The following is a 16509-nucleotide window of genomic DNA, read 5'->3' on the forward strand; positions in this document are numbered from 1 at the left end:
GTCGCCCTGTCCCCCACCATTTCACTGCCCTCCTTCCAGCTCACACCCCCCTCTCTCGTATACCTCTCCACTCCATCCCTTCATCTCATCTTTGGCCTCCCCCTCCCTCTCCCCCCCTCCACCTCACTCACATACACTCTTCTCGTCAGTTTCTCACTCTCCATCCACTCCATATGGAAAACCCACCTCAGGGTGTTTCTCCTAATGCTTCGTACCACATCCACACCACAAAGCTCCTTCACTTCCTCCTTTGTCTGTCTGTCTCTCAATGTGACTCCACATGCTCCTCTCAAATAACTCGTTTCCACTCCTCTCACTCTTGACGTCTGTCTCTCCAACAACGTCCAAGCTTCACTTTCATACGTTAGAGTTGGTATCACAATAGTGTCATGTAGTAACTTTTTCACTTCCATGCACACTTCCCTGTTTCTTATCACTGCTTTCAGGAAACCAGCAACCTTTCTTCCTTGTTGTACCCTTTCAAGCACTTCACCCTCCAAACTTCCGTCCTTACTCATCACACTACCCAATCAATTAAACGCACTCACATTTTCCATTTCCTCCTCATCCAACCTCACAATACATTCACTGACCTCATCCCTCTCGAAGACCATAACTTTACTCATCCCCACATTCACCTTTAGATTCCGTTTCATACACACTCTCCCAGACTCATCCACCAAGCCTTGCAGCTCCCCTGCATCTTCATTTAACAACACAGGATCATCTGCAGACAACAGTACAGGGAGTTCCCAAACACTGCCCTCTCTCATTGTTGAGTACTGAATACTTGAAGATGCTGATACTAAATTCTGTTTCTCTGTTACGCAAGTCAATCAAGTTAGGAAGCATTGTTAGTAGGGGGTTATTTCTTTCCTTTCTTAAAATACTTTTCGGCTCACATTTAGCCTTTCTGTGATCGCTGCCGACATTTACTTTATCGACGACTGTTAAGTCTTTCACGATATCACGTCGGTTTGTAAGTGTGAAACTAATCTCATTTTTTAAGCCATCTGGAGAATTCCAAGTCCATTTTCTAAATGTTCTCTTCACAAAGAAAGTATTCATGATATTCAGTGACCGAGTTTTTGCAAATTCTACCAGAACTTGACCTTTTTCATTTCTTGAACTTTCACCATGATTCCCATCTGAAGTCTCTCCTGCCGCCATTTTTCCAACTTCAGCAATGAAGTCACCCTTGTTCACAGTATAGTGAGCTTTTCCATTGACAACAGCTTACTGTACATCTTCGCAGAACTTGACAACATCCTCATTGCTATAACTATTTATTGGCGCTTTCACTTGAACTACCGTTAATTTGTATGTCATTTTTTTAAATCGTGAGAGTAGCTAGTCTTTCATTTATGCTAAAACATACAACAGTTTTCCTCTCAAAATGCTTGTTAACTATGAATCTTACTCCATGCTCTTTCTTACTACCCACAGATTTGCCTCTCCAGTATTACACATGTCCACGGTGTAACGCTTTCTGCTCTTCATCTAATTTCCTCATTTCACTAAGTGCTACGATATCTGATAATGGACAATTATTCAAGTTGAATGAGAAACCTACGAAGAATCTGACCAGTTAAATAGACCAAACTCCCATTCACTCACAAATCAAGCTCAGAAAACCCTGCCTTCACCTCGCAGGCATAAACATTCATATTTACGCACTTCATGCCAACTGTCAGGTAGAGTCAGTCAGACGGCTGCCACTTCAGCGAGAAGATAGGGGTGCCAAACCCTTGTCATACACTCCTCCGTGCTATATTCTTTCAGCCAGCCCGCTCCTCTGTCAGTTCCCTAGCCTCATCACCCACTATACCTCACTCTCAAATGAATCCAGTACATACATCTATCCACATTCTTCTCCGCCTACCACACCTTCTCGTATGTCGTTGGTCAGAATGAAATACAGAATATTCCCGAGGTGAAGGGGTTAAAATGAAACCAAAACAGACGAACAGATATCTCTAACTGAATTCTAAGCGAAACTAATAACACTAATTTTTCAGGTGCTGTTGTTTACTAAACTACAAGAAAATCATTCTGGCTCGTACACTTGTGAGGCCGCTAATGCAGCTGCCACTGCTAACTACACCGTCTCTGTCAAAGTAAAGGTGAGTCACTGTCGGTACATTACATAGACGTAGTGACCATACAAAGCATACTACAGCGCAAAGACTGATTACTAAAGTAATTTACTGATATCAGACTAGACATCAAGGTGTGCGATTATGTTTCCATATTATGTTGCAACGATAATCATATATCACGGGTTTTTACCTTTAATGAAATTTTTATTGCAAAAATATAAAAGAACAAAATGCTGTGCGTCTGCAAAATACTATTTTTCCTACAAGAAAGGGATTAAAAAGAAAATCAAGATCCAAATTCCTTAATTTCGAGAACCTTGAACACATGGCGTTTAGAAGATTAAAGGTCATAGGCAAAGAGAAATACAAGGTGTGAAATGCAATTCCAGAGCTGCCCGGTGGAACCCATAAAGGACTGAGAATATTAGTAAATTCTTGCATTAAAGGGCTGGAAAGAAAGGGATGAGGATGTTTTGTTACGATGTTGCGCACCCAGCGAAATAGGGAAGGGAAACAAGGAAACACTTTAAAATAGCAGTGATTACTGAAATGCCTATAGTGGAAAAAAAGAAGTGCCACAGTGCATCGAAGAGAGAGAGGTTCCAGGGGGGCAGTAATAGGTGGGGAGTCGACGAGAAGAAAAGTATTTGTTTCTATCCCGTTCACAAGAGCTTTATGTGACGAATCCCCCTTGCATGAGGGCTGCACTTCACAAATGGACGAACAAGGCCCAGTAGAAGTCAATAACTTGAGGGTGGGTAAAGAAAGTACGGAGCCTGTTTAATGTTTAGCATACCCAGCCTTTTCGAAGCAGCGTTTGCAAAAGAATTAATATGATTTTTCCATAATAAGCCGTGAGAGAAAGCAGTTCAAAGGAAAATGAGATGATGTAGGACTGGGTATGAACTGGTAAACAGTGAGGGCTATTTGTACTGTGGAGAGTTTTAGCAGGTTGAAAGATGGTGGTATCAAGTTTTTTATCCATCCATTCATCATTCAGTCCAACTTTATCCCATCTGCAGCGCAGAGGCTCAGGGCCAGGCTACTCTGTCCCGACATGTGAAGTAAGGGTGACCAGCTTCTTCTTTCCGTGAACGGCATCATGTGGACAATAAACCTCAACCAACATTTGAAAGTAATTTTTGTAAGCCCCATCTGGTTTGAGCGCCTTAACATACTAAACCACTACGAGTCATTTAGTTGTCAGGTTACCACCCAACGTTATAAATGGTTGCTAAGGATTACAAGAAACCATTTGGCTTGTCACTCAGTGCAACGTCCTCTTAAAATTGTACTACATGAAGTAAGTGAATGTTGAGCATCTCCAACTACCAGTGACTGCCTAATGCATAATTATTATCAATGTTTCTTTTCACCCGAAGCTGAAATGATATACAAGTCAGGAACCAGGCTTGTCATAGCCTCATCTCGTGACTTGTGAACTAGAGTAACTGCTGGAATAAGTGAATAAGTGAAGGGTGGAGTCATCAACGTATGTGTGGATGTGGCTAGAAATGCAGCCTAGATCACTGATGAATATAAGGGAGTTAATGACAAGACAGAGCCCTAAGAAGCACCGCTGTTGATATCCCTAGATGAAAAACAACGGTCGTTTACAACCCTGACCGGAAACGATGTTAGAAAAGTCACAGATGGAAGGACAGAACCACAGTTGGATATATGAAATTATTCCTAGACTCTTTTCAGAACCATCTAGACGTCAGTGGCAATTGCAAAGATTTCACCAAAGACCCTAAAGAGGATAACCAAGAAATGAAAGAATGTGAGAAGATCGCCAGTGAAGGGTTGCTAATGGGACTCATGCTAGCAGTCAAAGAAAAAGCTGAGAGTCGAAATATGAAGTAGATTTTTTTTTTTTATTAGACTTTAGAAATAAAAGAGAAAAAAATAAGAGGAGTGGAAACGGTCACCCGTCTTCGGCACGAGCTGAATGAGAGCAAACTTTCGAACTTGTACAGAAGATGCAAATACAGAGACAAAGATCAGTTTACCTAGACAGAGCATCAGCACGATAGCAGAATTCTTGAGAACAACATCAATTACCTAACCAGGACTGTTCGCCTCTTTAGTACTTAGGGCATAAAGGCAGAAAGTACATCGTCTGGAAGCATTACAATTACAGGCGTGAAGAAATAATAGGAAAGAAAGATGAATCGTTCAGAGTAGAGTGAAAGGCAAAGGTTTAACCTAAAATTTTACCACTGCCAGAGGAAGAAACAATAGAGCAATCAAAACGGAAAAGAAGAGGGAAACAGAAGGAAGTAAAGGCACAGGGAAGGTTTGTAGCAAGATGCCAGGAGAGAGAGAAGTTAACCTGAGAGTGTTGATTACATTTCAAGCGAATCAAATAAATTTTAACAAATTGAAAATCAGGCAGCACATTTTCAAGCTGGAACTATACAACAATGGTTAAAAGGTCACTTGCTGTTCCACGGCATCTACTTCATACTCAGCCATGTCCGTCACTTTCCTCCCTGCCACAGCATATCAAACAAAATCATTCAGGGACAGAGAAACACACCAATATTATCCCTGCTGAGATATATTACACAACAGAGATTTGTGAATTTCAGGAGGCAGAATATGAAAGAACTTTTGTCCACGCCTGTACGTGGAGTATTAAGGAAGATCCTCTTTGTAAATGACACTGCTCTTCCGTAACACTGAAATCATTACAGGTTATAAGGATAGCCAACAAACACCACTACGTCTCTCACGTCACAAGTCCATTACAAATATGCGAATAAGGTTGTTGGTGGTGAAATATATAATACTACCCACTGTTCCACTACCTATTTCCTTTGTTTACCTGCGCTGTACATACTACCATTTCCTCTCTCAACTCAGATTTTGGTTTTGCAGAAAGAACATGCACAGTGTCTTATTTCCTTTGTTCATTGTGCGAAACCGAGTCATAGTAATGGGAAGATAATTATCGTGAGCTATTGTGTGTGTGTGTGTGTGTGTGTGTGTGTGTGTGTGTGTGTGTGTGTGTGTTTATGGCAGGGCAAGGAAAAGAATACACAAAACTTTCCCGTGTCTTTTATTTTTTCTGCAAACGAAATTCTGAGTTACTAAGGAGACTGATGAGACTCAGTCTTGACTTTGTATGTTATTTCATTTTTCAGAGTATAGAAACTTAATTTTAGATGGTGTTTCTGTTATGTAGAGAAGTACAGTTATTCCCCAAAGCATGCGATATCCCAGTGTAATGAACTGTTGAAATGGGTGAATTATACTCACTCTCAGAGAGTCATTTCCTCGCCAGATATAGCAGATTCAGAGGAAAATTTTGTGTTTCCCCAGCCAACTACTTTTCCAAACTGGGGATACAAATCTTATACGTGATATGTTGTTTGTTAGGTGTCGCCAAAGTGGGTGGTGAAGCCTGCCGGTGGGACGGCTGTGGTGGGCTCCAATGTGGTGCTGGACTGCAGTGCTCGAGGCTACCCCAAACCAGTTCTCTCGTGGATGAAAGCTGAAGGTGAGGTACCCTGGGTTAGTGTGTGTGTGTGTGTGTGTGTGTGTGAGAGAGAGAGAGAGGGGGGGGGGAGTATCACACCCAAACCACAGAACTCAACGGCACATAGTGTACTGTAATCAGATGCATGACCACTTTAGACCTCCTCGCTGTTTCGTTCTTTTTTCTGTCTATCTAGCCATCTATTGCCAGACGCCTTAATCCCTTATACGAGGCGGCCACAAACAAGTCGCCTCTACGTCACCCTGTCTCCCTCCTTTTCAATGACCTGCTCCCAATTCACATCCCTCTCTCCCATATACCTCTCCACTCCATCCCTCCATCTCATCCTTGGCCTTCCACTCTCTCTTTCCTCCTCCACCTCACTCACATACACTCTCCTCGTCAGTCTCTCTCTCTCCATCCTCTCCACATGGCCAAATCACCTCAGTGTGTTTCTCTTAACGCTTCCTATCACATCCACATCCACATCACAAAGCTCCTTCACTTCCTCCTTTGTCAGTCTGTCTCTCTATGTGACTCCACATACTCCTCTCATGTAACTCATTTCCACTCCTCTCACTCTTGACTTGTGTCCCTCTAACAAGGTCCAAGCTTAACTTCCATACGTTAGAGTTGGTATCACAATACTGTCATGTAGTAACTTTTTCACTTCCATGCTCACTTCCCTGTTTCTTATCACTGCCTTCAAGGAACCAGCAACCTTTCTTCCTTGTTGTACCCTTTCAAGCACTTCACCCTCCAAACTTCCATCCTTTCTCATCACACTACCCAAGCAATTAAACCCACTCGCATTTTCCATTTCCTCATCATCCAGCCTCACTGTACATTCACTGACTTCACCTCTCTCGAAGACCATAACTTTATTCTTCCCTACATTCACCTTTAGATTCTGTTTCATATACACTCTCCCAAACTCATCCACCAAGCCTTGCAGCTCTCCTTCGTCTTCATTTAACAACACAATATCATCTGCAAACAACAGTACAGGGAGTTTCCACACACTGGCCTCTCTCACTAGGGCCACTCCAGCATCCACTGCCCTACCTTGTATCTCTTGTATAACCCCATCCATATACTGTACAGATTGAACAACCATGGAGACATGACACATCCCTGTTTCAACCCAGCCTTCAAAAAGAAACTCACTCAGTTCGCCATCCACACGCACTGCAGCCTTAGCACCCTCATACATACTCTTCACAGCATTCAGCAACTTCCCATCTACTCCATATATTCTTAATACTTTCCACAATCCTTGTCTATCCACTCTGTCTTATGCTTTCTCCAAATCCATGAAGGCCGCATACAACTTCTTTCCCCTCTCCAGAAACTTTTCCCCTAAGGATCTAAGAATAAATATCTGATCTACACATCCTCTTCCCTTCCCAAAGCCTCCCTGTTCTTCTCCAACTAATTCCTCTGTTATTTCCCTAACTCTGTCAATAAGTATCCTACCGTATACTTTTCCCATTACACTAAGAAGACAAATGCCCCTATTATTACCACACACTTCTTTTTCCCCTTTCCCTTTGTACAAGGGAATAATTATACCTGACGTCCAATCCTCTGGGACTCCACCTTCTTCCCAGGCCAATCTGTACATCTTCCACATCCATTCTACTACTATCTCCTCCCCATGCTTCAGTATTTCACCACACACTCCATCAATTCATGGGGCTTTCCCAATTTTGACTTTCTTCATTGCTTCCACAACTCCATCCTACTTTTTTCTTCCTGTCTTCTCACCTCCCTTCTTCTCCCAGTCATTCCCTAGCCACCTGGAAAGATCATAATATTACATCTCTTGTAAAATCAGTATCTATACCCCTGCACAGTTGTTGACTTTATACACGGGTATTATTCGCCCCTGAGTTGAGTACAACTCTCATGTGCGGGATGGCTCCCCACATACGGCTCTTCTAAATTGGATGGAGTCAAAGGCATTTCGTCTCATCAGCACCCCTCTTACTGGCTCCCTTCAACCTCTGTCTCTTCGCCGCACTGTTGAATCTTTATCTCTTTTCTGTCGTTACTTCCACGGTCACTGCTCTGAACTGTCTGCTTGCATCCCTCCACCTCTACAATGGGCGCATAGCACCCGTCTAGCAACAAACTCTCATCCCTTTTCTGTCCAACTTTCTAATGCAAGAGTTAACCGTTACCTCCAGTCCTTCATTTACGCAACAGGTCAACTCTGGAACTGTCTCCCTCTGTCTGTATTTCCTACTTCCTGTGATATCCAGTATTTCAAACGCAGTGTGTCCAGGCATTTCGAAATGAACAGATCTTGAATTTGGCTCACTTTTGTATTGTTTTTGTTTTTTTCTTGGAAGGAACTGTTTGCGGGCTCCTAGCCTTTGGTTCCTTCTTACTAGCATTAAAAAAAAAAAATACTCGCATTACTTTTATTCTCTATGTTCAACAGTTCATTAAAGTGTTCTCTCCATCTGCTCACTTTTTCTCTCTTCTCAACTCGTAATCCTTTTTGCTCTAGGTTTATAATGCATGAGAAGATCATGGACGAAGTTTGACTGTGAACAAACGGTAGTTACTTGGTATCCCTGAATTTGGCAGTATGTGCGCATTAAAAAGGATGTATTAATTTACCACTCCCAACATGCGCAGTTGAATCATTTGCCACCACCATCAACACAGGATACAAACTAGATAAAAAGTGCCCCGAAAGATCAGTGACGGCGTGCCCCAACTTTGGCCTTGATCCAGGACTCTTATTTTGACCATTGTGTACCAAATCTAAATCACTTCATTCCATCTCCACATACAATGTATCTGCCATGTCTGATTGAAATTAGATCAGGCTGACATGAAATATCCCCGCCTTTTGAACTATGATATGACACGTAACCCTGACCGTTGACTGAACTGCTGCAAAGTCGACTCATTTCTTCCCGGATCCACACACTGCATATACATATGCCAATTTTGATCCAAATTTGGATGAGGAATACTGTATATAAGTACATTTACCGGTACATATTACACACATGGATACATACATGCAAACATAGAGTGCAGTTATGAATCTATGAAACAATGTCACTGTATAGCCCGTGCACACAAGATATGAATAATTGCTGACTGACGCATTACAGTCGGGAGGGTTGGGTATGGTATTAGGTTGGGTAGGCGAGACAGAGGCTATCCCCTCTCCCTCGCACAACATACTGTAAATCATCAGCCAGAATGATCCAGTACCTGTGCACCCTAGCTAAGGCAGCGTCTGTGTTCCGCTTGTCCGCAAATGTACATACTATACTGTATTTATGTGCATACACACAGCAGCTGTGCCGTCGGCCTCGTTAGTTGGATCTGTTGCTGAACGCACCCTTTTTCTAATGGTTCTTGAAGCTTCGCAACGTATATGTCGAGTATTTCGTTTTGTTCTCTTGAATATACATACAATATATGCAAGTGTGAAGTGCAGGACATTGACCAAGTTTGATGGTGTAAACATAAGATAGTTATTTGGTAATTCTTAGTTTTTATGAGGTCAAATCAGTCAATGTTGATGAAAGAACCTAACTGAGCTGCCTGGCGAGTGAGGTGTAAAGAAAATACACACACAAAAAAAAAATCACTATTTATTCAAGAATTCTTGTTACAAATCAGCAGTATCTTCCAAAATATCGAAATTTATGTTTCACATAACAGGCTGTACTGTAAATTGGAGGAAAATGGCATATAGCCTTTATAGGTAACAGTGGAACTTTGTGTTGTTTTTCTCCATTTACTAAGAGCTTGAAAGTACATAAAAAGGCGAGATACGAGTTTAAATGGATACAGTATACAGTGTGCACTTTAACTTGGCCATAAAGTTATCTCTCCGCCTTCAGTACTGAACCCTAAGAAGGGATTAATACAAAAAATATGATGCTAGTCGCGAGGAAGTGCCTTGGAGAGGATGTACAGCTATATTTTCGTCATATCCGCCCACTGAGCTGCACGAAATATGCTGCAAAGGACGAAAAATCCCCCCCCCCCATTGAGGTGAACAAACTGTTGTGCACCCCATTACCGAATCTCATAGCTTTCCCTGGCCTTAACATCATTCTGTTTGACTAATTCATGTACCTTTTATATATGTATTTAAGTGTCCCTCTTACATATAGAAACAATTGACTCATGAGAAAGGTATTCCAGTCTTGCAGTTTCACCATTTACAGCTAAAGGCAAAACCCTAACATTTCATTTCTATTCATATTCCTACACTGGCACATATTCCAAGTCGGGGAGACGCTTAGTATGATTCCCCACTCATACATGCTTTTCTTTGATATGTCAGGGAACTATGACGGACATTCCCGAAGTGGGAAGCATACGCATATAGGCCAACTTTTATTCCTATGCACAATTTCTAGTGTGTTAACCAACAGTGTTATTTTAGGTGAGACAGCTCAAGACTTGCGGCCGATTGTGGTGGACGGAGTAAAGGTGTCTCAAGCCAACAACGGGTCTCTGCTGCTGTATAACGTCACCCCAAGCACCGGTGGCTGGTACCAGTGTAAGGCCGCTAATGGCGTAGGAGAAACGCTGTCTGCCACTGTACAAATCATCGTCCAAGGTAATCATGCTGTTCAGTTTCAGTGTATTCAAAGGGACACTTGGTAGTCTAGGGCGTTAAGAATGTAAAAACCAGGCGGTCTACTTACACGCTTATATCCGAGGAGTGGTTGGGATTTATTGCACACATAATGTCATTCATGGGTCAGCAACTGGTCATTCTTGCTTTAAGTATCTGGACTAAGAAATCTAGCCCTATACTGCAACGCTCTTGATGGATCGTTGGCTCGAGAAACTTTCGTAATGCCTCTTCCATTGTGATTCATTTTTTTTATTGCGTCTTAATATTGTCGTGTATGTTACTGTTACAGACGTTGTCAAATTTATACAAGAGAATAAAATGCTGTGATGTGGATAGTATATCGTTAAGGGAGAAGCACTATACGAAGTTTTCTATACCAAAGAAAATACAGTCCTGGGAGCAAGACAAAAAAGGGCGGGAGATACAAACTGAGTGGGTGAGACACACAAATTGTTTACCAGTCTGAAGTGATATTAGTAAATGAAACAGATTTTGTGGTGAACGTTATCCAGACCACTATTTCTCTTCAGTGTAATGGGGTGAGTTTAGCCGAAAAGAAGACGACATATTTCCTTTTATTCTATCTCTCAGATTTTAACCTCTGACACACACACACACACACACACACACACACACACACACACACACACACACACACACACACACACACACACACACACACACACACACACACACACACACACACACACACACACACGTGTGCACGCGCGCGCGCGCGCGCAAAGCTACCATGGATGTGTTAATACCGATATACAGGGGATACTTCCAACATGTATTTCTCTCCTTATTACAACTTTGCACTAACGTTTTATTCCCATGACGTATTTTTTCTTACAATGCAGTTGTTTCAGAGACGATTATATAGAACTAAGGAGAGTTCAACAGTATCTGAGGGGGCAAGAATATCATGAAAAGGACTTCTTCTGGGTTATGTGGATAAAAATAGGTTTGCCATCAGGGAGTCCTTAAAGTAGTCGACAACTCCTACGCGGATTTTTCCCCCTGCTACAATCAGATAAGTTTATTCATTTTTAAGAAAGGGCCTCCACTATACTGCGCCCAAGCCACCTTGTGCATAAAGTTGCACCCTCTCAGGCGCCATCCAAGACTCATGGAAAATTACTGTCAAATTTACGAATAGATAACAGAACCCCATTTTTTTATTGGAAGAAAATTACCATTCTTAATTAGAGGTGACAGCTAGGAGAAGATGCCAGTCAAACTCCCACCAATTCTAAATATTTTACCCATTATATACTCTCCTGGAGACTGGCAAGAAAAAGAAAGGTATCATTAAAGGTTCGACTCTGGACATAGATTTCATTGGTCGTTCTCAGATGCCCAGCCGTCTTCCTGGGTGCTATTTACAATACTTCCACACGGGCGCGGATTTGGAAAGAAGGGGGCGTGAGAGACCCTATTTTCGGCAGACCAATGATTACCTGTAGCATAAGAACAATATTATTTATGAAAAGAGATGTGGTTAATATCTTACATTATTATCAGAGCGGTTAATATCTTACGTAATTGTTATCACAGAATCATTTCAACAAAGAGCGATTTGGCAATACATTTTCATGAGTTTGACAATGAACCAGCATTATTTCAAACTTGTGCTGATTCCGCTAGGTATCGTGCCATCCTCCTTTCCATAGTGCCGGATCCGACCATGTTCAAGTGTCACAAATTCTGCAGCTCCTGCGCGTGTGGTGACTGCTGGAGGGCGGGTGACAGGCCATGTGGGTGAGGCGGTGAGGGTGACGTGTGAGGCGACAGGTGACCAGCCTCTCACTCTCACATGGAAACGGAACCACTCACCCATCGCACCAGGACACAGGTAAACGCTCAGTAAAATGTCTGTAAATATAATACATTCATTATACCCACCTCATTCGAATAATATATTTTGTTGATTTATTCTTGCTATCTTCAGACTACTTGTTATAGCCTTAAGGATACCTCTTTTGGTTAGCTGGTAAAGCAAGGCTGTATCTAACTATTCCATCTCACAATGTCTCTCCAATGAGGAATAGCACTGGTTGAAGATAGCAGTAAGAAATCGTCGCTGAACTAAAATAATTATGAGGATTAAGACCAACCTCTCACTTTCACATGGACACTCAACTACACACTCATCTCACCAAGACTCAGACAAACGCTCCGTAAACAAAGTACAATAAGGGGAGTTCAGAAAGCTCTGCTTGGATTAAAAAGTGTATTGCGTTTAAACGGCTTAACATAATGAGATAATATTTTTTTTTCCTGTGAACGAGTAACTCTTGAGGTGGTTTTGCAGCATAATAAGGTTAAACTATATCTCAGTATGTTAAGCTGTTCATAAATACTATTTTTTTAAACCCAGAAGGATTGTAGACACTACAGTCTCTATGACCATTTCAATCCAGGTGGCGCGATGTATTGATGTATTCTTTCAGTTTTCAGACAGTGTTTTTTAGCTGTAAAGAGGCTTCTTATAGTAAATGGGTGGAATAAGGCTGTATCTAATATCCAGTTTGAAAAGTCTATCCCAAACTGAATAAAATTGTCAGGATTAAAGAAAAAAAGAAAAAAAAAAAGAAAACAAGGAATACTCAGACAGTGCAACACACAACCAGACCAAACATTTGACCTTCCCCTGCGACTTCGTTTTTGACCGATTGCTCTCAGAATCGAATTATTCATTCTTACCGGACCCTTATCCCTTCCATCAAGTTTGGTTCAAATAAGTTCAAAACCGTTTCAGTTCGTTTAGTGCTGTGACCTTGATATTTGACTCTTCTCATTGACACTGATCTTTGACTGTTCACAAACTGGAATCCCATTATCCCTGCATGAATCCATCTACAAAGTTTGAGGTGGACGATAAAAACTCCAAAAGCTAATTAAGGTGACCTTCCATTGTGGCTGTGACCTTTGACTACTTTATAGTTCTCTTGGTTGATCCTGCACAATTCCACCAAATATGGTCTAAATCAGACAAAAACTGTTTCAGGTATTTTGTTGACGCGCAGAAGCACGACCCAGCTTTGACTTACCCTGTGACGCTGGTTTTTGAATGACTTGTCAAATTTGCTTTATTCTCCTATGACCATCAACCCATCAACCAAGCTTGCTCTAAGTCGAATTAAAACTTTAAGCTAAATTGCTGAGTCAGTTTTTGACCCAGTCCTATGACCTTGATATTTAGCTTATTGTTCTAAAAAACAACAGGTTAACCTATGGCTATCTCTCTACCCACCAATACATTTGGCTAAAATCGGATTAAAATAAGCTATTTTGTTCACACACACACACACACACACACACACACACACACACACACACACACACACACACACACACACACACACACACACACACACAAGTGGGTCGAATAAAACATGCTACTGCTCGTGCTTCATCATATGTTTGAATGTATTGTCCTTATACGGTAAAGACAAGCCTCTCTCTCGGCCATGGGAATGCAATCAGCCACCCATCTTACCTTGACACAGGTATATTGTGAACTTAAAGTACAGATGGGGACGAGAGCACACTTAATATCATTTTCATCGCTCCAAACTTCCATTTTCTCTTGTTTGCTCATATTCCCAAGGTAAGTGAGATCTTTGCCAATAGATGATACTTTTTGATATAGTGTTTCAAAGAGGAGAGTGACGGCAATCCCATAAGTGTGAAGCAAAAGCAGGGTACTGTCAATGAACTTTTCGTCATAATAATAGAATACAATCTCTTTAACCCATTTAAAAGAACATTGTTACGAATATTGTCCAAGATCTTAAGACTTACCAAATCACATCCGTAACATTTTTCTAAAGCTTCCATTACAAAAACGACTGTCCATCAAGTACTCGGTGTGCACTGCCAACCAAATTTGTTTTAACCCTGTGACTTCATGATGTTTCCCCAGGTTCCGTAAAACTGTGAGGCATCAACCGCAAGATGTTCCTCAGTATCTGTTACTCTACCCATTTACTTCCAAAACCTAACCATGTCTTGCATTTACCTGGCATGTAGAGGAGGTCATGGAATAATCAGAGCTACCCACATCACCATTTCAGATATACACTTGACTCATATATCCCTGAATCAAAATATTCGTGGCAATCCGTCATTACCTTCCGACAGCAAAGTAATCCCCACTTTTTAGCCCATGCCTGGCTTTGTCCCCTTGATCCTAATGACTTACTGGGTACCTTCAGACTCTAATGGACTGTATGATAAAGCTTTCCAGGCAACCACATCACCCTCTTCCCATCTCGTCTTGCTCGATGCCATCACATCATACTTTCTTTCCTTGAATTCTTTTACTGTATATATATATATATATATATATATATATATATATATATATATATATATATATATATATACACGTGTGTGTGTGTGTGTGTGTGTGTGTGTGTGTGTGTGTGTCTAACTTTACTGGATCTTATGCAGACACTAAATTCAGGTTCCAAACATTTATAAAACCTTTTTCGTTAGTTACAGGAGTCCGCAATCCACTCACTTCTGGTGGTGCCACCTTCAGGTAACCCTACAGTACACTGAGTGACCAGTCAGGAATCATTTATTAGGCTGGGTACTAACAAGAAAGCGAAATTAAAGCCTGGTGATCTAGTGGGTTAAGCCGCTTCAACCGGATGTGACTCATAAAGATCTACATCAGAGTGCTTGTGGTTTAGTGCTCACAATGCTACTCATAAACGAACTCCTGGCTACTCTTAATATCTGGACTGAGTTGCCTAGCCACAGCCCCTGTGCTTCTGGCTGGACAGTAAGATTTTCTGACAGAGAAATAGAAAGACAGATAAGTATATAACCCATTTTTAATATATTTACAGAGGCTAGTTGAATTTCCAGTCCCACCAACCTCTCTCTTAACAGCTTTCGCATGCTGGAAGTATGCAAATTGTGTTCTCCCTCCCGCATTCCACTGGATAACTTCTGCAGTTATTACTATAAATATTTCTTAATGTCTTGCAAAATTTGATATATTATACGACGAAGTTCTTTCTCGTAGAAGAGGCACTTACCCGAGTGTGAACTGTGTAAGTAGTTATCAGACATATGGCATTACCCTCCACGGTGTTACCCACCCTGTATATGGGAGGGGGGAGGCTGGACGTGGGGGCATACGTCCCCCTATTTTTGGCAGACAAATTATTCCATATACTGAAAAAAAAAATGTTATTTACCAAAGGGTATGCAATAAGATTCAATATATCACTGTATCTTACTCCACTGGCACTTGCCTGTATCACTGTACTTCTATGACTGAAACAAGCAAAGTGCATTTTAATTTGATTATTCAATTGAGTTAATTGACCTTTTCTGATAAGAATTACGCCCCCCCCCCTTTTCCAGAGTGCTGGATCCGACCCTGCTCACACACGTCCTGTCCATAAAATGTGTTCTGTTTATGCCACTCAGTTTTATTCACTGACTGCAGCAGGCAAGCTCTTGGTCTGTATAATATGGTGTCTCTGGTCTCTGGCTAATAACAGCAAGTTACTATTCGTCTAAGGTGAGACCCCTTTGGCGCAAAAGAACTTAAAAACAACTTCATATAGATAAAAGCCTTCATTTAGTACCATTGTATTTTTTTTTCTTTTTTACCTGATATGATATAACATAGTATTACAAGAGCGCTACACTTGTTTGGCAGAACGTCTGTACATGAGAGCAGTATGGCGAGTGGGTTGGTGCAAACAGTTCTGGAGATCAGAGCGATCACAGCCTCTGACGCCGGTCCATACAGCTGCTTAGCCACCAATGCACATGGACAACACTCACAGGTCTTCACTATTGCTGTCATCGGTAAGTTTAGACATTTTTATAGCATCTATATTGTCAAATGAGCAGCAGTAGGAAAACAAAATAGCCATTACCATCACCTGAAGATTTTCCTTCCTAAAGGTACGGTGAGGTTGGGTCCAGAAAACCAGGAAAGATGAAGGACCAGAGAGGGAGACCTGGCAGCAGCATGCCCAGGGAAATGGGCCAGACACACATTTACACTTCGTTTAGCTTCCCGATATCATAGCTGTATCTCAAAAACACAACCATCTTCACCCATTCAAAACTGTGAATCTGACAGAACGTCTGAAATATATTTCACCGCCAACTTATATCAGGAAGTGACTGTGACTGAAAGTAATCAGTATGATGGGACGAATACTCGTAAATAGTTCATATATCATCAGATAAACAGAACATGGAGGGGGAAGGGGGATAAGATGCATGGAAGGCTGAAGATTAAAGTGAAAGACATAGTAGTT

General features: G+C 41.5%; 1 protein-coding gene across 1 annotated transcript in view; it reads left to right on the forward strand.

Annotated features, from left to right (window-relative positions):
• Nucleotides 1–16509, forward strand: part of LOC145411618 (cell adhesion molecule Dscam2-like) — a 157357-nt gene that overhangs the window by 18745 nt on the left and 122103 nt on the right. Inside the window, exons 9-13 of the mRNA XM_080281625.1 lie at nt 2019–2123; nt 5484–5604; nt 10010–10186; nt 11924–12065; nt 15897–16048. Coding sequence (XP_080137751.1) covers nt 2019–2123; nt 5484–5604; nt 10010–10186; nt 11924–12065; nt 15897–16048 — 697 coding nt within the window. The remainder of the gene's footprint in view (nt 1–2018; nt 2124–5483; nt 5605–10009; nt 10187–11923; nt 12066–15896; nt 16049–16509) is intronic.

Source organism: Coenobita brevimanus, chromosome 90 (genome assembly GCF_032717465.1).
Source record: "Coenobita brevimanus isolate Jiangsu-jjx chromosome 90, ASM3271746v2, whole genome shotgun sequence".
NCBI lineage: Eukaryota > Metazoa > Arthropoda > Malacostraca > Decapoda > Coenobitidae > Coenobita > Coenobita brevimanus.